The sequence below is a fragment of the Sebastes fasciatus genome, chromosome 13, assembly GCF_043250625.1.
Source record: "Sebastes fasciatus isolate fSebFas1 chromosome 13, fSebFas1.pri, whole genome shotgun sequence".
NCBI classification, from domain to species: Eukaryota; Metazoa; Chordata; class Actinopteri; order Perciformes; family Sebastidae; genus Sebastes; species Sebastes fasciatus.
Window position 1 is genome coordinate 31,517,980 of NC_133807.1, and position 25,237 is coordinate 31,543,216.

At 42.3% G+C, this 25,237-nt stretch overlaps 2 protein-coding genes across 3 annotated transcripts; one reads left to right on the forward strand and one right to left on the reverse strand.

Annotated features, from left to right (window-relative positions):
• Window positions 1-708: 708 nt before the first annotated feature.
• On the forward strand, window positions 709-6,331 carry LOC141781289 (uncharacterized). Its single transcript, XM_074656925.1, has 7 exons — window positions 709-1,206; window positions 3,758-3,841; window positions 3,927-4,015; window positions 4,131-4,316; window positions 4,914-5,051; window positions 5,171-5,363; window positions 5,849-6,331. The coding sequence occupies exons 1-7, from the start codon at window positions 957-959 to the stop codon at window positions 6,151-6,153; spliced, it is 1,245 nt and encodes a 414-aa protein (XP_074513026.1). The 5' UTR covers window positions 709-956; the 3' UTR covers window positions 6,154-6,331.
• Window positions 6,332-18,358: 12,027 nt separating this feature from the next.
• LOC141781291 (somatostatin receptor type 5-like) lies at window positions 18,359-24,275 on the reverse strand. 2 transcript variants are annotated; one of them, XM_074656929.1, is made up of 3 exons: window positions 23,583-24,275; window positions 23,082-23,486; window positions 18,359-21,508 (listed from the first exon to the last, which is right to left on the reverse strand). In XM_074656929.1, exons 1-3 carry the CDS (start codon window positions 24,255-24,257, stop codon window positions 21,425-21,427), a joined length of 1,164 nt encoding a protein of 387 aa, XP_074513030.1. In that variant the 5' UTR covers window positions 24,258-24,275; the 3' UTR covers window positions 18,359-21,424. The 2 variants fall into 2 exon arrangements, with proteins under 2 accessions (XP_074513030.1, XP_074513029.1); XM_074656928.1 differs by having other exon boundaries at window positions 18,359-21,511.
• Window positions 24,276-25,237: the final 962 nt, after the last annotated feature.

Here is a 25,237-nt window from a genome sequence, read left to right on the forward strand (position 1 = left end):
TGTCTTTTATATTATAAAGCAGGTTTAAGTACTATATAAAGTAGAAACACAAAATACAAGTATGAACCTGAAAATGAGCATAATATGGGACCTTTAAAGGGAGATTTGTCAAGTATTTATTATTCTTATCAACATGGGAGTGGGCAAATATGCTGTTTATGCAAATGTATGTATATATTTATTACTGGAAATCAATTAACAACACAAAACAAATATTGTCCAGAAACCCTCACAGGTACTACATTTAGCATAAAACAATATGCTCCAATCATAACATGGCAAACTGCAGCCCAACAGGCAACAACAGCTGTCAGTGTGTCAGTGTGCTGACTTGACTATGACTTGCCCCAAACTGCATGTGATTATCATAAAGTGGGCATGTCTGTAAAGGGGAGACTCGTGGGTACCCATAGAACCCATTTACATTCACATACCTGGAGGTCAGAGGTCAAGGGACCCCTCTGAAAATGGTCATGCCAGTTTTTCCTCGCCAAAATTTACTGTAAATTTTGAGCTTTATTTAGCTTTAAAACTGAGCCAACTACAACCTAAAAATCGCAAGTTCCGTTAATGCGTTAAAGAAATTAGTGGCGTTAAAATGAATTTGCATTAACACCTTATTATCTGAATTTTATTATAGGAGTTAGTCCTGGTCCTGAGGTCCAGTCTTTCTTATTTTGGATGTACTTCTGCACCATCAATTGACAGCATCTTTAACAGGCCAGAAAACTGTTCAATTTAAACAATATGATTATTGAAATCATTAGGCTTACTAGTATGACTACTGTTGTATGACATAATCTCCTGCATAATGCTGCTGTTGTTTGGCCCGCCTATTTCCTACGCCCATGGCTGCAGGCAGTGCAGACAGGTGTGCCTTTACATGACCTGCTCATCCAGGTTGTCATTCCTTCCAAGGTGCCGGTGGAGGTGGTTCATCATCTCATGCTTCCATCATGTCTTTCAACACATTTTCCTGCAGCAGAGTTTTCTTTAAAGTTTTGAACCACGGTGTGGTCGCCGCGCGGGGTTTCAACACCGGGTGGAGACCCAGGTACCCGGGACCGGGCGGGCGGGCGGCCCCAGTCCGGGTGTTGGACCTCCGCAGCGACGCGATGACCAAGCCCGGGCCGGCGATGAGGCAGGCCATGGCGGAAAGTGAGCTCGGAGACGACCTGTTAACCAGAACAGACCCGACTGTTGACGGTAAGAAGCGAAGCAAATAACTTATTCATGAATAATTCAAAAGAAGGTCCTGATTCATTAAGGGGTGAACTCTACCTCCTGGGAACCGAGTTAACAAAAAGTGTCTTCCAATTACTTTTTTTTGTGATTTCCTTCTGTGGTGGCAGTTTCTGTTAAAACAAGACACAAACCAAGGTAACAACTTGTCTTTCAGTGAATTTAATAAAAAGGCATACATTAATAAGTAAAGCATCTGCAGATGGACTCACGAGCACAGCCACCTGTTGTGGACTGTGGCAAGTGAGCCCCGAATACAAAGAGTAGTCAGTATTTATACATTTAAAGCATAACACGAAGATAAGTGCAGAGAAGAAAAGAAGAGAAGGATAGAGAGTGTATCAATGCGTCAGCACACAGCAGACAACAGAGCATCACAAGACATAACACGTATTTCAGCAATCTGTTGTTTGCAGTTACAGAGAACTAAAATGTCAGGTCACTGTCCTATGGTGACAAAGTTGAACATGTGAGGCCCTGAGATTGTCTAAAGGTACAGTGTTAAACTGCAGATATGAAAATTGCCATTACACTTCCTATTTAAGGTTAAAAGAAAATCTTAACAATTTAGGCTTGTTAAACTGTATTTTTATTGTCCACTGTAGTGGACTAGAGGACTATTTCAGTGTGAAAAGACTGAAAAAATGAGCAGATTATGGCTGTAGAGTGATATTAAACCAAGACTACATTCAAATTGATTAAAAAAAAACAAACACATGCCATATCACTGGAAAGCCTAGGATGTCCTCTTTACAATACACGAGGATATGCATGTGGACAACATGTCCACTACAGAGGACACGTGTAAATGGGCTGGGTCTCAGGAGGATATAGTGATGCTGCCTTAATTCTCACAGTATTATAACATCTTTATTTATGTTTTCTGACATTTTACCCTTTGGCATTCTTGCAGCCATGAGTTTTTCCAATTCTCTTCAGGGCGTGACTCAGCCTGTAATCTTTAATCCAGCTACAGCTGGTCGGACTGGTTACGGGACAGTTGCACAATCAAGAGTCAAAACTGACAACTATAACCTTTTCTTTTATTTTCCAACTATTCAAGCTGGGTCTTGTGTTTCTGTGTTTTGGGGGCGGCAGTAGCTCAGTCTGTAGGGCCTGAACTGGAGGCTCGCCGGTTCAAGTCCCTGCACGTACCATTACATAATGTGGACTGGTTGCTGTAGAGGTGCACCGAACCCCATGGGTGCCTGTCCATCGGCAGCTCCTCCCCATCATGTGTATAGGTCCTGTTTGTGCATGTGTGTATGTACAGTATTTCAGGATGTGTGTGTGTGTGTGTGTGTGTAATAGGGCTGTCCTGAATACCATTTTTTGGGCTTTGAAGCAGTGAAAAAAGTTCCCCTCATGGATCAATAAAGTATGGCCCTGTCCACACCTGGCATTAACACGCGTCCTGAGTGATCGGATAACAAGTGGACCGCTTTAAGTACGTCTGTTCACACCTGGCGTTGGAATGCGTCTCCACATGCGTCTTCAGTGGCCACTTGTGATCCGATCTCACTTCCCCGCTCTATATGAAAATAAACACGCAGTAAACACACGGCTGATACAGCAGATGTTGTGACGTTATATTACACGAATGTCAGTAGTAATATCCTACATATTCATGAATTCTGGTACATTGTATTAACATCAAAATAACAACAGCCTGTAGGGATACAGAGCTCCAGAGAGCCGGGAGGACACACCTGTACTTAAAGCTTCCCACTTGTGATCACTGAGGACGCATGTTAATACCAGGTGTGAACAGGGCCTATGTCTTCTTTCTTTCTTTCTTTCTTTTTCTTCTTCTTCTTCTTCTCGTCCTTTAAGGGTTTTCCTTGTAGGTGGTCTTTGGTTGTCTTCGTCTGACTCTGAGGTTTGTACGTCCTCCTGGTTGTTTCACGTAGTGTGGCCTGCCACGCCTGCATGCTGTGACTGGCAATCAATATTGAAATAGTTTGATCGATAATTAATCCAGGGATGCACCAATACCGATACCGGATCGGATATCGGTGACGATGGGGACGATCTATTCAATTCAATTCTATGTTTATTTACTTTATACATTATATACTGGAATTTTAATTCCTGTTTAAGTTTTGACCAATTTGTTGCTGCATTAAAACTTTTTTGAACTTGAATTTTAATTCCTGTTAATTTTGACGATTTTTTTGGCACGTTTTTGGTGTACGGTATATTATTTTAATAATAATAATAAAATAAGTCAAGCCTGATGTTTCCTTACACATAAATGATAATGATCCCTTCCACTTCCACACAGTGAGGCATACAGCTTATTAATCAAACACTGGTATCGGATCGGTACTCAGTATCGGCCGATACGCAACGCCGAGGTATCGTTATTGGTACGAAAAAGTCTGAATCTGTGGATCGGTGCATCCCTAAATTATTCAGAACCAGAATATAATAATATGTTTTTGTATATATAATGCATGACACCTGCATCTTTACGTGTGAAATAAAACCTAAATCTTGCATTTTTTTTCTGCAGAGTTGCAGAAAATTGCAGCTGATATGTTTCAGATGGAGGATGCTCTGTTCGTCCCCTCTACAACCATGGGTAACCTCATCGCAGGTGAGCTGTGCTTTTATTGACAGAACCTGAATCAGTGTTTATGAGGTCAGAATGGTCATAAACATGCTCACATTTCATTACGCAGTAATGGCGCACTGCAGGGAGCGGGGCGACGAGATGATAGTGGGCGATCTGTCACATTTACATATCTTTGAGCAAGGAGGGAGCGCACAGGTGAGTGTACCAGAGCAGCAGACACCGGCTGTCAGGCCCTCTGCACCTCTTTCCTCTTCATCTGCAGTGCTTTCATTCATTCATTCAGTCAGTGTGTGTTTGTGTGCTGACACAGCTGGCTGGTGTCCACGCCACCACAGTGACCACTCTCCCCAACGGAACATTTGACTTGGAGCAGCTGGAATCGAAGATCCGCCACGGTTACCCCAAATCCCACTACCCCCGCTCACGCCTCATATGTGTGGAGAACACACACAACATACAGGGAGGCCGTGTGCTGCCTCTGACCTTCCTGAAGGAGGTGAGTGGAGATTTGTTGTTGTTGAGAGCACCATATCTTGTGGTACTTCTTCAATAGAAAAACTTTTATATTTCAGCTAAGGCTGTCAAAGTTAACGCACTAACTGCATGTGATTATCATAAAGTGGGCATGTCTGTAAAGGGGAGACTCGTGGGTACCCATAGAACCCATTTACATTCACATATCTGGAGGTCAGAGGTCAAGGGACCCCTTTGAAAATGGCCTTGCCAGTTTCTCCTCGCCAAAATGTAGCGTAAGTTTAGAGCATTATTTAGCCTCTTTTGCGACAAGCTAGTATGGCATGGTTGGTACCGATGGATTCATTAGGTTTTCTAGCTTGATATGATGCCAGTATCTTCACTCTGGCTTTAAAACTGATCCCACTACAACCTAAAAATCGCAAGTTGCGTTGAAGAAATTTGTGGCGTTAAAACAAATGTGATTAATTTGCAATTAACAATCATGTGATTAATTGCGATTAAATATTTTAATTGACAGCCGTAGTTTCAACATGTGGAAGCAGCTGTGATACTTGCCTTACTACAACAGAATGGAGAATGCAGCAGCTCTCACAGGTTTGTCTTTTCTATCTATAAGGTCCGTGCTTTTGCGGATAGGTACGGTCTATCGGTTTTCATGGACGGAGCCAGGGTGATGAACGCTGCCGTGGCCCTTGGGGTGCCTCTACCCACCATACTGCAGCACACACACACCGTCAGCGTGTGCCTCTCCAAGGTGAGACTGCAAAACACAAACACACACACACACACACACACACACACACACACACACACACAGAGAATGGAAGAGAATTTGTAGACAAACTAAAAAAAAAGAAATTCCCAATGTAACAGGGTTTGGGTGCCCCGGTGGGAACCATGCTGGCTGGACCCCGAGACTTCATAGCCCAGGCGGTGCGGTGCCGTAAAGCCCTCGGTGGGCACATGCTGAAGACCGCTATGCTGGCGGCAGCTGGGAAACTGTCTTTACTGGAGATGGTGGGAAGACTGGAGGAGGATCACCGCAATGCAAGAACCTTTGCTCAAGGTGAGAAGCTCATATTTCTGTCTATGAATATTAACTCACCAACAAAGACCACAGCAATAAGGGTATGGGTTTGGAATAGTTTATTATGTATTGAGATGGAGGGGAGGAAAGGGTTAGGAAGGAGGATGAAGGGATGAGGGTTGAGGGATGAAGGGTTGCAGGTGGGAAGATGAGGGCTAGAGGTGTTCTAGAAGGATGGATGGAGAAGAGCGATGATGGATCGGTGTCGGCTGGAGGCGGAGGGAACCGGGGGAGTCGGGACTCTGTCTGGGGAAGCCGTCTCTTTGTGAGCCCCCAGTGGTTCCTGTAATCAAACAAGAGAGAAAAAAGGGGTGAGAGAAAAGAAAAAAGGGGTTTGGGGGGAGGTATGTGAAAGCTGAGGAAATGGGATGTGTATGAGGCCTGGTCTTTGTTCCCCAACTTAGTAATAAAACTTCATTTAACTGCCTCCTCGTAACTTCTTTTCTTTTCTTCACTTCTCCCAGCTCTGCTCGACTGCGACCCTCCTATCTTCTGTATCGACATGGCCACCGTGGAGACAAACATCGTGCGTTTCCATATGCAGCCCGGTTTATGCCCCTCTGAGTTCTGTGCCCACATGGCTCAGGTTGGCGAGGGAGAGGTGGCGGCGCTGGGACAGGGGGTACAAGTTCGCATGATCCCTTTTTTTGCAAATTCGATCCGAGCTGTGTGGCATCTTGGGATTTCCCCCGAAGACACCCAGCTGGCCATCCAGAAAATGCAATTTGTGGCTTCTCAGTACTTGAAGGAAAAAGTCAGGGCCTGGTGAAACCTGATGTGTAGTCTAATATCTAACGCTGATCACAGAAAATGAACCCATGGCTAATCTAGAAGGAGACTCAAGGATGTCAACACGGGACAAATACTGACCAAAGTTGAGTCTGATAGCTGGCTCTAGACATGCTCTGAGGACAGATCAATAACTGTCAATAACAGGAAGGGACAGGGGGAGCGTGGCAGCGTGATTCGGGAGACGGGGTCAACCTTGGGACAAAATAGGGAGGATTTTTAAACCAAAGCGAGAGGGTGTGGGGGGATCCTCCCACAGAGAAATGTGAGTTTCAGAAACTTTGTTTCCTGCCACTGGTGATTTAAAAAAAAAAATGTGTTAATACATTTTTTTTGTTAAATAGGCCTACATTTAATTTTACTTTTAATTCTCACGAAAGAAAACTGAATAATTGGCCTCTCTGGTGTGAACTTGTGTGAATCTCTGGTATAAACTATCTGTTTTTATTATTTCTTTCTCCTACTCTCCATTTCTCTCTCCGTCTCTCTCTCACTGAAGGTCCTTTCACACACAACGTGACAACGGCACCACTGAGCTCTGACACCTGATATTTCCATTTGGGTTGTGCTGCATCACGACGGCTTTTCACTGCATCTAGCAAAGCCCAACTTTGGGCGCTGAACGATGTGATATGTGGCGACCGCAGCTCAAACCGTGTTGTGTCAGTCGCAAGCGTATACAGTACATCCATGGTCGCGAGCAGCTCTCTTCCGCCAGGAAATGACATTTGGCGTAGCTGTATTGTTGTCCAGGTGGAAACAGTAGAGCTTATAAACGCTGTACGGTGCCAGAGACAGGTTGAGATGACAAAAAGGAAAAAATATGTGAAAATCAGGAGGAAACGGGAGAAGTGCGACCCCGGGAGGAAACCCCGGCGAGGGCAATGAAAAACGGGAGTCTCCCAGGAAAATCTGGAGGGTTGGCAATTGTGGACGGGGCGTCACGTCAGCTGCTCATCATTTGCATAAAATTTAGGTTTAGGCTACTTTATGCAAATCAGCATCCTCCGTTAGTTAAAGGGAAGCTCGGTGCGTCTCATGCCAACGCTAAAGGGTGCGTCGGTTTCTAACACCGATGACGGCCGGGACAAAGTGTTAGTATTTGACACCCTGGGATTAAGAACGAGCTGGTGCAACATGGCGGACTTCATGCACAGGCGCAGTTTGTGTTGGTTCAGGGTCCTCACTGAACCCCCCAGAAATGCATCTATATTTCTTTTTAACGTATAACTAATAATTCATTGTAATGATGAATAATATCGTCCTTGTTGTGTCTTCATATTGACAGAATAAGAAAAAGATAAGAAGCTAGATTTGTGGTATTTTTATTTAATTATAGCCTAATAACATCGGACACTCTGTCCACACATCGTTAAATATGCACTTTCTATTACATATTACACATTCACATACATATTACATAGGCTACACACATCCCAATACATTACACTTCTGCATTGTACTCATTACATTCCCTCTAGATTTTCTTTGTGAACCCCCAGCCAACCTTAGCCTATGACTCCGTGAAGATGACCCGCTCCCTGTGGAGTTACGAAAACACAACGATTCTATGAAAACATAGTTATGAATATTAGATTCCAAAATACTAATAGCCGAGATCCTCTGAAATCCTTCACACTGGCCCTTTAATGAATCACTGATTTAATGCTCCACTGGCTCCACCCGGCCAGCACGGTCAGTGACCCAAATCAAACACACCCCAAGATGTGACGTCACCACCAGGTAGCAGGTAGCCTCCACCATGGATGGATGGATGGATTACGAGAACAGCCTCCACAGGTGCACACTGTGATCAGCTGACATCATGCTAAATGCTAAAGTGCTCATCCTCCAGGTGACTTCTGCATCCACTGAGAGACTCCTACCTGCACTGAGGTGTGTTGGGTCTCTCTACCTGCACTGAGGTGTGTTGGGTCTCTTTAGCTGCAGTGGTTCAGAGGTGTGTTGGGTCTCTGCTGCAGGATGTGACTGCAGAGCCTCGTTCAGTTTAAACTCTGTGGATTAGAGGAGACAGACACAGAGAGAGGACTGGTTATACTGTGATGAATGGGATGAAGAGGACACTTTGCTGTGCTGAAGACATGCAGACAGGTGAGTCCAACAGCAACACACTCCTTCAACTCACTGCAGATGAGAAAGTGTGTAAAAGCTGTGCAGTCATCTCCTTTAGCTGTGCTGTGTGTTTGCTGCAGCAGCTGCTGTGGAGCTTGATGTTTTATTCTGCTGTTGATTAAGTGTCACGTTATTTAGTGGAGCCACATGTAACTTAATGTTGCTTGTTTATGTCGGTTATTTCTGTGCACAGTTGTTTTGTCTCTGTTTTGGTTCATTATACAGAGGAATATCTTTATAATTGATAACAAGTTGTATGAACAGGCTGCAAAGCGTCATCTACAGTCTGAAGGGATTTACTGTTGGTTTGCACGTGTTGCTGATTAATGCACGCAATTTATTTTGCATCCTAAAGATTTGAGACCAACAATAGAGCCGTTTTAGTCTTTTTTAGGGGGAGATAGCAGGTCAACAGTAGATGTCACCTAGAAGTGGTGAACATCATCTGAAAGCTGGGAACCTGAAGATTAATTTGAGATGCAGCTCAGCACTGTGTGTCAAGATGTTCTAGTCATAAATAAACATTAATTTATTAATTATTTAAAATTAATTGTATAAGGGTTTAGAACATTATGATAGAAGTCAAGAATTGATAAAAATAATCAATAATCCCTCCAAAATTCCACACTAAGACACCAAGACCTTGAGGAACACCATAGAAAAAGCCATGCTGTGATTTGGGTTCAAACGCTTCTGACATTTTGGAGATTTCTGCAAGAATTGCATTTTTCGGCGATTGGATGGCGAGCACTTCTGTTGTGTAAAACTGCTCAGAAACCCCCTTATTGTCAATCTAGCTAGGAAAGCCATCCATCCTCTGAATGCTCTAGGTCTCTAGTTTGTGGCTGTAAACCTAGAGGTCACCACAGGTCATTTTTTACAGAGAGTCCAAGTTTAAAAATAAATTGTCTCACTACAATGAAATGTCTGAACTGGGACTGGGACTGAACCTACTAGAGTGAGTAATAGTATCTGTATCATCATAACTCCCCTCCCCAATTTCCCTTTTAAAAATGTAACAGTAACATGCACAGTACATTTTTAATTGTCTTACTATTTTACTTTTTAGTAATGTTTTACACAAGTACTTTAACTTTACTGCAGTACACTTACTTTAAAGTAACAGTAATTTCTCTCTCCAGCTGTATTATTAACACTGAAGAATATGGAGACGTAGTATCTACATGTGACCACTGGAGAGCAGTGAACACTCAGGATTATATACACTTCCACTCCTCTAACGTCAAGGCAGAAACCTTACTGACACTTTCGGTCAAACCTTAAACCATAACATGATCTTACGGTGTACACCGGAAGTAATCAGAGGGGGTATAAAGAGGGTTTACAAACTTTCACATAGGCAGTTTATTTCTTGGAATGCATGGCATGGTGTGCTATCGGTTGATTGCAAAGTGTATATAATGAATACAGTTATTATTTACATCGGTACTGACATCACTACTGAATGCCTACCTTGCACACTTTGCTAATGTTTATAGTGTGTTATTGTTATTCTATGTTCTCATGTTCTATTTTCTAGGTTAGTTGTAGTAGTCTGGTATATTTATAGTGTATTCTAATATATTCTTTATATTGCATATACTATAGATATTATCTCTAGTGTTGATATGTATATTTACTTGTACATTGCTTGGATAACTGTAACAGCTGTAACACAACAATTTCCCCAATTTGGAATCAATATAATCCATCCATCCATCTTAATAGGTACAGTGCCTATAAAGAAAAAAAAAGAACAGCTTTATCGTAATGAAAAACAAACAGCCAAAAGTTTATTATTATGCTATCAGATTTTCCCGTCCTCATTAATAGCTCATTGGCTCCGAGCATCACTTCCTCTCTCAGCTCCTCTGGGGAGCAAACACAAACAAATCACTGAGCACCGACTCGATCACTACTTGTTTTTACTCGGATGCTCACTCACTTCCGTTCCATTTAGTACATCATGGTTTCAGTCCATCAGGCCAGGAAGGATCATCCTTTTCATAGGGGGGACTTTAGAGAGAGACAACACAGAGACAGCAACAGTGTTTTTATATCGTTACTGTTTCTGCTTGGAGGTTTACTTTATGTAAATGAGTGATGAGTGATGTTTGCATGTCCTGAGGAACAAACACATTGTTCTGCTGAAAATGTGACAAACGCAGTTGATTTTTTTGTAAAATGATGAATCCCTAGATCAGTGGTTCTCAAACTATGGTACATGTACCACTGGTGGTACGCGTGCTCCCTCTAGTGGTACGTGGAGAAATCTCTGAAATATTTTTAAAAAATGAAATCAAATTAATTAAAAAATATATAATACTATCAAAATACTACTACAAATGAAAACACCGTAACACGAGATCATTGAAATGGAATTTAAAATAAGTTTTGTCATTGCTGTAATATTTTTTATTTTGAAACAAAAAAAACGTATGCACGCGCTACTACCCACGCCACGTAGCAGCTACATAGTTGGGTAGTAGTGCGTGCAAACATCCACGATTAGTTACAAGCTAAACTGTGATGACAAGATAGTAAGCGGTAGGAGGTAGCTAAATGATGAAGGGTTCAAAAACACTGCAGTCTGCTCCAAACGGGAACTCTTAATTTTATGGCAGAGTTTAAGTGCCAGCTCTACCTCTTTGTCAGCTGTGGCTGACAAAAGCCAACAATAACTAATATTATTATTAGGAATAAATCTGCCTCCTGTTTGAACTGTGCATTGCTGATTAGGGTAGGCCTACGCTACTGTATTTTAACATCGGTCATAATGGTGGTACTTGGAGAGCCAAATATTTTCTGAGGTGGTACTTGGTGTAAAAAGTTTGAGAACCACTGCTATAGATGAATTTACCAGCGGTGGAGCTGCAAAGATGAATCAATTAGAAAATTAATTGTCAGCAATTTTGATCACAGAAAAGTATTTGCAGGTTTTCAGTCTTCTACGATTGTGAATGGAACATGTTATAGTACGGGCTCTTGGAGACTGTAAATATAATTGTTTTCACTATTTTCTGGCATTTTATAGACTAATCACATTATTTGAGAAATAATTTGCAGATTAATTGATGATGAAAATAATCGATAGTTGCAGCCCTGACCAGAAGGCATAAAATCACTGGCATGATACATTTTTTGTAAAGCTGTTCAAGCTGCTTTTCCGTGTTCATTTTTGCATTTTTGTGTGTACAAAGGGAGAATCAAAGTAGCAGCTTGACATTTGGAGCACAAGATTTATATCAATTACAAAGACTTGCATGAAAAGATGCACTCACTCACACAGAGACAAGCCTGCTAATTGATGAAAAGATGTCAATTATAGTAAGAATCACATTAATCTTGTTTGTCGAGTCTTGATTGTGTTGAACGAGCTCTAAAGTTCCAGCTGCATTCTCCTCCTGAGAGAAAGAGAGTGTGCAGCATAATCATCATCCTGTCTTATAGATTTTACACATTCTCTTGCTCTCGTTTCCTGCTTCATTATCACGTCTCTGCTTCTCCTCAAATTGGTCCACAGTGGGCTGGGGGGAGCTGTGAGGGGAGCTGCTGGAGCTCATTGATTGACAGCTTCTGGAGAGGGAGTTTAGTGAAATGTAGAGAAAAACAGATGGAGGAGTGTGAGAAGTGGTGATACTGGGACCTTCTTCTGGTTTGTCAGTCGTCTGTCAGCACCTTACTCCCACACACACACACACACACACACACACACACATTGTAATGCTTGTTTAACAGCAGCGGCGGCGAGGTGTTTGGCTGAGTTGCGCTGTGTTTAGATTAAAGAAGACAGCGGCTGCCAACAGGAGAGGATCCCCAGTGGGGAGAAAGTCCAAGTTTAGTCTTCACTTAAATGTCTCCACGAGTCAACAAATACACAGGACACACACAACGTCCACAACAGACAACATTACGTGCAAGCTCCAGGTTTTTTTTAGGCATTTTCTACACCCTGATGTCTATTGTATTTATCTATCGTCGAAGTTTCTAAGTAAATGAATTATTATTAGCTTTTTCTATATGTGAAGTTTGGTTCATCCACAAACATAACCTGCTAAGTATGAGCATTTTCTGACTGCTATCAACTCTCGGGGATTCTTCTTCAATACAGCATGATGTTCATTTAGTAAATGATGGTCCCATTTAGAGTCAGATAGACCATAAAGCAGGGGATGCTTTAGGGCGGGGCTACCTTGTGATTGACAGGTCACTACCACGGCGTTGTCTGGTCTGGGAGTTGTCTTATTCAGTCTTATTATTATGAAAAATGTCTTATTCAGCTGTTCGGTTGTACTTGGCTCCACCCTCTCGTGTCACTTCTGGTTGCAAAAAAACAAGATGGCGACGGCCAAAATGCCGAACTCAAGGCTTCAAAACGACAGTCCACAAACCAGTATGTGGCGTCACGGTGACTACGTCCACTTCTTATGTACAGTCTGTGGTATTAAAGTCAATTTGTCCAATGCATCATCCACAAAAACTGTTCTATGAGCACCATTTGGTAAAAGTGTGGAAAAAGGCGCTCTCTGCCACATGGTTTTGACTCGGTTTAATTGCTACTGACACACCGATGCGCTCCCTACTGAGCCTCTTCTCCCACTCTAGAGTCTAGTCGGGTGCAGGTGAGAAAGAAATCTGTGAGGAAAATGCCACTTTGGTGTCACGGACCAAAGACTGCAGGCTGCTGTGATCGTATTATAGAATAGAATAGAAAGCTTTATTGTCATTGTATTAAATACAACGAGATTCACAGTTGCCACATCTGGTCAGTGCTTTAAAACAAATACTTGACAAGACTAAACGAGGCAGATAAAACATAAAACAGGTAAAACACACAGTATAAACAGAAGTGATACACTAGAGTATAAAATATAAAAATAGATGTATGTAAACAGAGGTAATTGTAAAATGGATAGTGTAGATGTAATAAATAAAATGTAAACAAGTTGCATTTGCGGTATACGTATATTGCATCAAGGATATATTGCACAGATAGAGGTATTCACATTCAGTGTATTAATATTGCACAGATTTATTGTTTGTTCAGTGTCTGTATGGCCCAGGGAAAGAAACGGTTCGTGAGTCTGGAGGTGTGTGCTTTCATTGACCTGTAGCTCTTGCCAGAGGGCAGCAGGTCAAACAGGTGATGAGCTGGGTGGGAGGAGTCCCTGAGAATGGTTGTGGACCTACTGAGGCAGCGGGAGCTGGAGATCTCCTCCAGAGAGGGCAGAGGGCAGCCTATAATCCTCTGGGCCGTGTCTATGACCCTCTGCAGAGCCCTTCTGTCTGCAGCCGGGCTCCCGGTGTACCACGCCGTGATGCAGTACGTGAGTACGCTTTCGATCGCAGAGCGATAGAAGGACTCCAGCAGCTTCTGTTCAAGTTTGTTTATCCTGAGAATTCTCTGGAAGTGAAGTCGCTGTGGCTTTTTGGCACAGCATGCAATTGCAATGCAAGATGGTATCTGCAAAACTTTGACCCTTTTCTAAATTCAGGGAGAGTGGTGGTCAGGTGATGATGAACGACACAGAAAGCATCTCGGTTGCAGTATGTTGTGTCAGACGTGCTGAGTGGCAGCATGCATGTATCTTGGCTTTGGTTTACCGAAGCAACTTTCTCTTATATATTATTGAAATGGATAGAGGCGTCCTGCGTCTCCCCCCCCGACCCCCCACCCCCCGGCAGAGGGAGGAAAAGACACTGTGGGGTGGAGAAGGGCACAGCTCTCAGCTTTAATTAACCACACAGGGCAACCCACTCCTCCTCCTCCTTCTGATCCCCTCAGTGCTCCTCTTCATGCCGACACTTGCAGCTAAAACACACCACAAACGGCAAGAGAATTCATTCTTGGCTTTTATTTTAATCTTGAAAACTACGGTTTCAGTTTCAGCTGAGATCGGCTTGTTGTTTTGCTGCAGTGCAACACAGATGAAGAATAAAGCCGCAGCGCTGCTCAGATGAGTTGAACATCACAAGACGAAGCTTTGCACCATGCCGGATATTTTTTAAAAACAGTTATTACTGTCTTTACTTGTGGTTGGCGATGCGTTTCAGTCTCTGTCGGTCTTCATTCATGTGCAGCGAATTACAAAATCATATAACATTTATATACTGTTTACAATGTTTACTGAGGTAATAAATCAAGAGAGAAGTAAGCTCATTTTCTCATAGACTTCTATACAATCAGACTTCTTTTAGCAACCAGAGGAGTCGCCCCCTGCTGGCTGTTAGAAAGAATGCAGGTTTAAGACACTTCAGCATTGGCTTCACTTCTCAGCCCTGGATGTAGCTCCACTGGGTGGGATGCGTCTGAGGATTTCAAAGCAGGAGTGTGTGTTTAAGATGTGTTGCAACAAACCCCATCCTTATTTTGTTCGTTTATTTTTCCCATTGTTTATTTTTTAGCAACTTGCAACACTAACAACTAACCAAAACAAGCATACAGCCTACAGCCATGCTAGCAGCTCTTGCATCACGTGGGACATCTTGTGATTACGTCATCAAACCCCCGACACTCCCAACACTCGCTGTTATCAGCACAGGATCTGAGAGGAAAAGTTAAACATTAAACGTTGGCAGGTTTGTGTGGATTTCATACTGATTATTAGGATTTTAGTAGAAAGCCTGAGTCTGTCCACTGCTCTCTTTCCAGTTCCTGTTGACCCAGACAACAGTGACATTATGGCATCACTTATAGCGGCCACATACTTCCACACGAATGAAGTGCTGTAAACATGTGAACAGAGTTTTGGTAATACAGCCGCATTGTATAAATCCGGTACTAGTAAGATACTTAAAGGTTATAGTTTCTCTTATTTTAAAAGAAAGGAGGAATTAATTATACTCTAGGTATTTTTGTAAATACAGAGTGATCTTTTGTAATTCCAAAATGTGCCTCGGTGCTTTTCAGATGTCAGCGACTTCTAGTTTCTCTTTCACCTCCACCAAAATAAATGTTTAAATTCCTTTCTGCTCCGTCACTACATAGACTGACATGTAGTTTATTTCATGAGGCAAAATCCTCCTCCTCCTCCTCCTCCTCCTCCTCCTCCTCGTCTCGATGACCTGTCAACAAACACATCTTGTGTGTCCACAAAGCCATGTGTGGTCAGTTCCCTGGTGTCTGATTTATGTCTTCCCAGAAAGCACTTAAATATTGATGATGTGTCGGATTGATTTCCTGGAAATGAACACAAACACTTTATAAAAGCTGCTCAAAAATAATGAAATCAGTATTCATGAATGTGATATTATCTAATATGAAGCCGCCTCATGAGGTATTGAGACTGTTTTTCAAACTGATATCCTCGGGCTGCCTTTATCTTTCAATCCTTTGTTTCTCTGACGGCTATGTTTGTCTATTTACTGCTTGTACTCTTTAGAAATAATTCATATGCTAGTTTCACAGAAAAGGAAGATGAATAAAGATATAATAAAAGACAATATATATCTTAGCTGCATCAACTACAAGTGCTTCCAACATTGTCTTTTTCATGAGAATAAAACCTTAATCACGCTGCATCATGTACATTTAACGATTTCTTTTTAATCTGACGGTGTTGAATGGGAGTTATGACAGCAGATTGTATAATAAGTATCTGTGTGTGTGTGTGTGTGTGTGTGTGTGTGTCCTGACTTTCAACAAGTAAAAGGGCAATATGATATGCTGATATGATGTGAGTATGATGGAAGCCAGATGTGGTTTATGCGGAAATTAACTCGCAAGATTAATTTTGCTTCACAAAGTTAATTATGGTTATTACACAGCTTTGTTGTATGCTCGATTCTGATTAGTCAATTACAGCATTGTACGCTCTATTATATCTTTATATAGGAGACCGTTGCTATGTATAACAGACCGTTGCCATGGACGCAGCTCTAATGTCGGACTCTGGCTTTTTGTGTCAAGTTATTGATTTCTTAAGTAAGTAGCCGTGTAATAAGCGGGATAATGTGCCAGAATTTGAGGGAGAATTGAAAAGAAATAGAAAAGTAACTTGATTTTGGATCCATTTGGTTTTCAAGAGAAGTTGTTTGAATATTCGTAATGGATAATATTATTTTGGGAGGAAATACCTTGCTACAAGTCTTTAGTGTGTTCCTCTCATGATCATTGTTTTTACATTGTTCAAATCACATATTATCAAAACTAAATAGAGGTTTGCAGTTTGCATTAGAGAGTTTTCCAAGGACAGTTGTGTTGCATGTTTCTTCACTGTTTACCTTCTTCTACAATACAAATAGGCAGTGACCAAAAGCTAGCCTAGTGATGCCTTCCTCTGTCTCTGTGACCCTCACCTTGCAGTCTCCCTCAGAACCACTAATGTGGCTAGAAATAAACTCGCTCTTTAGGGATTATGAGAGATGGAATATACCCACTGTGTTGCCTCTAAACTGCAACAGAGCTTCTAAAACCAAAGTCAAAAACTGCCCGAAGCATTAGCAAGCAGGTACAGGAGGCTACATGGGACTTATTGAAGATTTGTGCTGCAGTGTAATTCTTTTAGTATTAGAAGTTAATGGGACGGACAAATCAGTGTTAATTCAGCCCAGATATATAAACACCTCTGAGGGTTGTTGGTAAATTAGACCAATGTCTTATTCAAGTCACAACGGGAGTCAACGAGAAAAATGTGCTGTGTGGGTGTGTTCATTATGTCGTTCAGTAACAAAACATTAATGTGTATTTTCCTTTCATTATGTACTTTTTTGGCTTCTCAGAATTACAGAGAGCCAAAAACAAAATCTTCTAGTCTAATGTGTCTCTTTCCTCTGCTTGATGATAATTCTTTCATTTGACATTGTGGTCGATGGAACAAAAGCAGCATGACCTCAAACACCAAGGTAACCAGAAGCTGCAGAAGGCTGCAGAGTGTTTCTACCCCAGAGTGTGTTTCTACCCCCACAGCCAGCCGCAGAAACAGGTTGTCAGTAAACAGTCGTAGAATAAGGGTCGGGAAATTACAGTATAGAAGTACAGTATATAGAGGAATGAGGGAGGCATAAAGGCCAGTTCAAGTCAGCCTATTAGACTGTTGTCAGGCCATTAAATAGGCTTTATCAGTCGCTATAAGCCCCATAGATGTGGGTCAATGGGGGCCTATTACAACCACTAGTAGGTTTTATTTATTCACATGGTAGATCACCGAAAGAAGGTATAAAAGAACACAACAGCGACCTCTAGCAACCGCAGTAATTACTTTCACCCAGGAGACTGGAGTTCGCATCCTGTGTGAAACCAACAATTTGTAGTTGTCTTTGTGTTCGTAGTCAAACACAATGTTTTTCCCTGAACTAAACTAAATGTATTTTTTTGCCTAAACCAAAAGAAGTTGTAGTTTTTTTTGCCTCAACCTAAAGAAGTTGTAGTTTTGTTGCCTAAACCTAAAGGAGTTGTAGTTTTATCGACTAAACCAAAATAAGTTGTAGTTCTTTTTTTTACCTAAACCTATAGAATTTGTAGTTTTGTTGCCTAAACCTAAATAAGTTGTAGGTTTTTTTTACCTAAAGCTAAAGAAGTTGTAGTTCTTTTTTACCTAAAGCTAAACAAGTTGTAGTTTTTTTCCTAAAGCTAAAGAAGTTGTAGTTCTTTTTTTGCCTAAACCTAAAGAAGTTGTAGTTTTATTGCCTAAACCCAAAGAAGTTGTAGTTTTGTTGCCTAAACCTAAAGAAGTTGTAGTTTTCTTGCCTAAACCTAAAAAAGTTGTAGTTTTGTTGTCTAAACCTAAAGAAGTTGTAGTTTTGTTGCCTAAACCTAACAAAGTTGTAGTTGTGTTGCCTAAACCTAAAGAAGTTGAAGTTTTGTGGCCTAAACCTAAAAGTTGAAATGTTGGCACTTAAAAAAGGTTATGCTGTACGCAAAGCAGCTCATTTGTGTCTTGTATTTATTTAACTTGTATGTTTGAGTGAGGACTGTGGATTTTGTCTGCCATCTTTTACAGTGTAGTTTCATTAGCAATGGGACCACTTCACAACCAGTGTGGAGATGGATAAAGATTACAGTGACAAATAACTCTTACAACGTGGCTTTATATTAAGAAAGACTTCTCTCGAAATCTTACCTTTAAACACTTTACACTCCACTCTGTGTTTTTATGTTTGCATTTATTAAAGAGACAGTGAAAGGGTTGCTATATCATTCATTTTGGGGGAAAACAAACCAACAAACCCCACCACCATTAACAACAAATACAAAATCAGCTCACAGGGAAACTTTGAACTTTGCTGACATCAGATTTTCATGTAAATGTTGTATTTTTGTGGCAAACAATTGTTCTAATGTCGTAATACATCCAAATCTGTTCCAATGACCTGCCCTGGGGAGAAAAAAATATATCTTCTTCTTGTTTACTGTCATAAAACTACTTTAACTTCTTTTACACAGAATCCAAAAAATGGAAGTGGTTTATGTTGTGAGACATCATCATTCAAGTGTACAGCTGCCACCGTTCTGTTTAGACTGGAAATAACGATAAAGTGCTTCAGTCTGAAACATAAACCTGCCATAATATTGACACATCACAGTGACAATAAACATCAACTGTTTCATGCAGGCACATGTCAGCAGCCCTACGTTGTTGGACTGTGAAGCATTAATGCAGGTTGAACATGCAAAACAGACCTGTTTATTAATAGTCATGATGGCTTCTTTAACAGGATGATGTCACATGTCCATCTTACCGAGTAGTTTTTACGTTACCGTGGTCTTGCTTGGCTCAAGTTACATCTATGGAGATGCCACAGTGTTGTCCAGCAACTTCCCAATAATGTTGGCATCACATGTCAGAGCTCATATAGTCCATTACTTCACCATGACATCCACTCCAGCAGATGTTGTTTTAGAAAGAGAGAAGAGATAAATCCACAGTACTCGGCTGAGAGCTACGTCAAGGCATTTTTTCACATCTTTGTAACATTGAAGTCAACATGTCACAAAAAGCCTTAAAGGCCAAAACAAAAATATAATTGTCATGACCATCAAAATATTTCAACCAGCTTTACAATTAACCAACAGAACGGCGCTCGCTCTAGTTAAAGCGGCACACATTAAATACTGTAAATTTTCAAATTAGGGAAACAACAAAGGCTGAGTGAGTTTCAAATAGCCCGATGACCCACAAAGGCCTCATTGAGCAGGGTGAAATTACCTGTATCATCACGGTTCACATGATAAATTCAGCATAACGCACATTTCTCCCGCACTATTTTCAGAGTTTCTCCTCTTAAAGGAACAGTTCCACTTTTTGTGGAATACACTTGTTTGCTTTCTAGCTGAGAGTGGTTGATGATGAAGGGGTTAATACCACTCGTCTGTCCGTTGAAGTCACAGTGAAACGGAAGTTGGTTGGAGGTTCGTATGCTCTGCTAGTGCGGTTTTATATAACGGGCGCGCGGTTAGCTTGTTGCTCCAAATCACATTTGATTGGAACATCAAATAATTTCTCAAACTGTTGAACTATTGCTTTAAAGGAACAGTGTGAAACATTTTCGGGGGATTGTTAGCGGAAATGGAATATAATATTCACAACTATGTTTTCATTAGTGTGTAATCACCTGAAACTATGAATGGTTGTGTTTTCGTTAGCTTAGAATGAGATCTTCAGATCTACATAGGGAGCGGGTCCTCTTCACGGAGTCCGCCCATGGATGTATAAAGAGATACAGCGTTGGAGGCGGGGCCCCGTTCATTCCTATGAAAGTTGCTCGGTGGCGCATGAAGCCAAAATGGCTCGACTTCCGAGTGGAAAAGTACCCGGATCTTCCGGCGATCTTTTACATCCATTGGACCCATTGGAGCAGGCGCAGTAGCGTCCGCTCGGTCACAGGGTCACAGCTGTCACGCTGTCGTCACGGCTTGCCTCCTCCGCCTCCCAGCCCCTCGCTCCAGCCTCGGTCTGGGTCTCTCATTCACATGAACGGAGGAAGGGAAATATCTCTGGATTCAGCTATTAGTGCGTTTTACAACTTTTAGGACCTAATGATTTAAATAAGGACTATTAGAGTGTTCACACTGGGAAGTTGATTCACCTAAAAAAAAAATTATCCGCTGTGTTCCAGACGTCTCTTTCCCAATTCAAGTCTATGGGGAAAAGTATTTTTGGGCCCAATGGCATCACGTGACGAACACGGAAGTTGTAGTACCGCCGTTTGGCCGCTACGAAAATTGGCATCAATGACTGGCGCTCTTCCTGGGGGCTCGAGTCCGCCATGTTTCTACAGTAGCCCAGAACAAACCAAACACTGACTCTAGAGAAAGCCTTTCATGTTTTTACGTTACCTGAAGGCCGCCGTAGTTCTCCAACACGCTTGTGAAACTGTGGTAACGTGAGCTGCAGAGTGCAATACCGTGGTACCGCCAGCTGCCGTCTGACTTCCGTTTCTCCTAAAGTAGTGTTATTATGGTAAGGATGGCCTCTGAGCGAGGAGAACGGCGTTACTATGGTTTTGCACTCGGTGGCTAACGTTACCGCAGTCTTTGAAAGGGAGGAGTGAGTGGAGGGCTACTCAGTTGGTTGTATCTGCAACCACACCACTAGATGCCGCCAAATCCTATTTAACAGAAATCCTGTTCTCACTTATTGATTTATTCCAGTCATTCGGTGTGAAGCTATAGATGCAACATTTCCTGCACAGATGTGTCTTAGTGCTGTGAAATGTACATTACGCCGAATTCATCGATATAACAGGTAAACGTAGATGAAGTGTTGCATTAATAGCGAAAAGCATCGGCAGCAAATGAAACAAAAGCACATCAGAAAACAAAGTTTCTTACTAAAATATGATCAAATATAAAACTGAAATTAGAGAAATCCTGTTTGAAAATAAAAGTCTTTGTTTTCTCTGCAGTTAAAGTAAATACGACATTTCAGAGTCTCATGACTCATGTATTTACCGAGATCTTACATCCTCACATAAACTGATGATTTGTACGATGCAGCCAACCTAGTTACAGTACAAAGACGTGAAGAACAAACTGCTGTCTTTTCTCTCCTACTTTGCTCCTCTGGTCCTCTCCTCAAATGTCCCAGTCAGAGAGAGAGGATCAGCAATAACGACAGGAAATACCAATCAGTAAAAGGTCCAGGAGTGAATCGTCCAAGTCCCATGTTATTGAAAACTCATTGTGATGGCTGGCCGTTCACCTCTGTTTTTGAAGTTAAAGGCTCACTGTCAAAGTTCCCAATGACCTCCACCTGGACGGGCTGCTGAAACAACACCACAGACACAGAGATCAGGGACACAATAAAGACAAAATGATGACAGAAGCTGTTGCTCTTGTTGTCAATGAAGGAATTCCTGTTAATGTTATTGTTGGGAGTTATAACCTGGAGCTCAGTTCTTTCCTGTCTGTTACATAACATGAGGACAGGAACACGTTACGGAGACTTTGACAGTAGACAGTATGACTTTCAATAATAAGATTACAATGATACAGTTTAAAGCAGTTGGTTCCCAACCTTTTTCCTTAAGGGACTCTTTTCTATCGTTGAGTACACTGAAAACGCCTTACTAAATTACATATTTTATGGATATTTCATATTATATAAGAACAATAATACAGAACAACTGACTGGAACTGTACAATGAACCTAAACAGTGAACGCAATAACTTCACGAAGTTTGTGTAAAATGAATGATTTGGATGAATTTTGAGCAGATTATTTTCTGTGAATATTACATCATAGATGCTGTTATCTTTAGGAACTTTCAATACAATTCTCTGTCTGTATTTATTTTATTTTTAAAAATCATACCTACTTAATAGGCTTATCTTTTGACAAATTCAGTGTTTTTTTCTTCCTGACGCTTGGCGATTTTTCTATCAGCTCTTTGGTTGTTTTAACTGCGTAGTTTTCTAAGGCAGGATGAGGCTGTTCAGTGAATGTAGCTTGTGTTCAAGTCTTCACCGTGCCCTTATCCTGTTTATATCTTAAAGGCAGGGTTGACGATGTTCTCCAGTCTACTCTATTTGTTATATTGGTTGAAATAGTCTTTACACACCGACAGCGAGCCATTACTGATGAAAAAGGAAAAAAGAGCCGTCATCTGTAGCTGCTGTAATCCTGTAAAAACGTCTACCAATCACTGCCTCGCGGTACGCATGGAAAGAACCAATCAGACGCCTCCCTGCCTCCCTGCTCGTACTCTACCCTTGGCGTGCACCAGCCTGAACTCAAAGCGTGTCGCCGCCGCACGTTTCCTGGAGAATGGAAGAGTAAACTCAGCCCTGCAGCAGCACTGCCGCGGTTACTGGTGATGAGGTAGCATTGTTGTGTTGAGGTCCTCTCTCCGCTCTGTGTCTGTGAAGTAGTTACGATGCGGCGGTGCTCGTGCATGTGTGTGTGTGTGTGTGTGCGGGGGGGCGTTGCCTTGGAAGAAGCTCAGAGGGGAGGGTGGGGGGGGTTTAGACGGAGCTCCTGAGGCGATGCTACTTTCAAATTATGCTAGCTTTACAACATCGTCGACCCTATCTTTAAATAATAATCCAAACTTTAAAAATAACAAATTCATTTAGTTTTCTTCACAGAAATGAATAAAATGCTGAGATATCGGTCAATGGTATACTTTTTTAAAAAGGTTGCCTTACACCCCTTAAAATCAAGAAGGTCTCGTGACCCCCTCTGAAGCTTTTGCGACCCCTAGCGGGGGTCGGGACCCCCAGGTTGGAAACCAGTGATTTAAAGCACAATAATTATGTCTCCCTCTGTTTCCAACCTTCTTTTTTTAAGTTGTAGTAAACCTGCATAGATCACATTCATACTGTCAGCACAATACCTGGATGTTCTGAATTTTCCCATTCTGATTTCTGGGTGAGAAAATGGGATTGTGGTTATTCTTGGGTACGGTCTGTCTGCCTCCCATCTGGCCCGTAGCGCCGACGCCGTTCGGTTTGTGGACGCAGAGCACCTTCTGGAAGCTCTGCCTGAAGTTGTCGGAGAGGAAGCCGTAGAGGATCGGGTTGGCGCAGGAGTTGACGTAGGTGAGGATGACCAGGAAGAAGTAGACCGCAGCGGTGGTGTTGTTCTCGGGGATGATGTGAATCAGGTTGACGATGTTGGTCGTGAAGAAGGGCAGCCAGCAAAGTACAAACACCAACACGATGATCACCACCATGCGCGTCACCTTACGCTCCGACTTCCGCCGCTTAGTCAGGCCCGCACGCACACCTGCTGACCTCACCTGAAATTGAGATGGTTGGTTGAAAAGGTTTCATTAGATTATGAGAGCAGAAACTAACGTTCAAAAATATGTTGCAAATTTTATGTGTCCCGTTACCTTGATGACGATGAGCAGGTAGCAGAGACAGATGACAACCAGAGGACCAAAGAAGCCCAGGATGGACGTGTAGAGGATGAAGACAATGGACCACAACTCACGCGGCTCAGGCCAGGTTATGTTGCAGGTGTTTAACTCCTCCTGAACATGCGAGTAGATCGTGACCGGCAGCACAATCAGAAAGGACACGACCCACACCATGCCGTTGAAAACCTTGGCCACCTGTGGCTTCCGCCATTTGGCACTGCGAATAGGATGAACCACGGCCAGGTAGCGATCGATGCTCATCACCGTCAGGCAAAAGGTGGACGAGAACTGGCTCATTGCGTCAGCAGTCATGCACACCTTGCAGAAGAAATCCCCGTACGGCCAGTAGGAAAGCACGCTGTTGGTGCCGAGGAAGGGGATTCCCAGGATGTAGAGTTCATCCGCCAAGGCTAAATTGAAGATGTATACGTTGGTCACAGTCTTCATCTTGGTGTAGCGCACCACCACGTAGATGACCAGCGTGTTACCCAGAAGACCCATGATGAAGACGACGGAGTAGACGACTGCGGTGACAACGTTGAAGGGCATCAGCCCAAAGTCTGAGGTGTTGTTGTGGGTGGGGTAGGACTGGGAGGAAGACTCGCTGACCTCCTCAGATGTCGACGACAAATTGTAGTAACCTTCCATGTTGAAGGAGGTAGTGCTGGCGTCTGTTTGGATTAGAGTCGGAAATAGCTCATGAGAGAAAAGACAGATACAAAATTACAATCATCAGTACATCCTTGAGTCCAAGTGGACGTTCGTGCCAAATTTATTGGACGAAATGTAATCTTGGAACCCAACGGCGATCGTCTGATGATGATGGTTTAAAATGATCGTGTAAACCGGCTACTTGTGAAACAATCCGGTTGCACATGTCGTCTTTCCAACTCCAACTCCAGTCTCGCGGAAGTCGAAGAAAAGGAAGTCTTGGCCTGGATATCCGCTGGCTACACCAGCAAACCCCAGAAATATAGCCCCTTGCCCCCAGAGGGGTTATACATCGTCAGAACAGAAGCCCATGGCTTCCGAGATTAGGCGCTTCTGAGATATCTATATTGTTCACGAGAATGGGACGGACGTGAGGTCACAGTGACCATTGACCACCAAAATCAACTCGGTTCATCCTTGAGTCCGAGTGGACGCTTGTGCCAAACTTGAAGAAGTTCCCTCTAGGCGTTCCTGAGATATCACGTTCTAGAGACAATATGTTCTAGGGACAACCCGAGAACATATTGCCTCTGGCCACGACTGTTAAAAAAACGTAGTGGTAGTTTAATACCGTGGGTGTTCTAAGGCTCTGTGAATTTCTGCTTCAGAGAATTCGTGTTATATCTACCTTTTGTACCTCTCAACAACAACACGGACAGGAGGCTCTCTGGGCAAGAAGCCCATATTTACCCGGAGATGAGACAAACGTTCCACTGAATTGTCTGGGCCGGTGGCCAACGTGCCATTTCTCTTAATGGAAAGTGGCACTTTAGAAGAAGAGACATTAGTTAAGTAGGTTTCAAGTGCAGTCACTGCAGTTTGATTAGATGTCCACAATGCGGGAACAGAAACAAAAACCTGAAGCCAAGTGACAAGTACATTTTAAATATTTTTTTTTTACAAAAGGCTTCATAGTT

Coding starts and splice junctions, on each gene's coding strand:
- LOC141781289 (XM_074656925.1), top strand. CDS start 957: ATGTCTTTCAACACATTTTCCTGCAGCAGAGTTTTCTTTAAAGTTTTG. Junction 1,207..3,757: donor AACAGACCCGACTGTTGACG/GTAAGAAGCGAA, acceptor TTTTTTCTGCAG/AGTTGCAGAAAATTGCAGCT. Junction 3,842..3,926: donor CATGGGTAACCTCATCGCAG/GTGAGCTGTGCT, acceptor TTCATTACGCAG/TAATGGCGCACTGCAGGGAG.
- LOC141781291 (XM_074656928.1), bottom strand. CDS start 24,257: ATGGAAGGTTACTACAATTTGTCGTCGACATCTGAGGAGGTCAGCGAG. Junction 23,487..23,582: donor ACCTGCTCATCGTCATCAAG/GTAACGGGACAC, acceptor TCTCAATTTCAG/GTGAGGTCAGCAGGTGTGCG. Junction 21,512..23,081: donor GGAAAATTCAGAACATCCAG/GTATTGTGCTGA, acceptor GTGTTGTTTCAG/CAGCCCGTCCAGGTGGAGGT.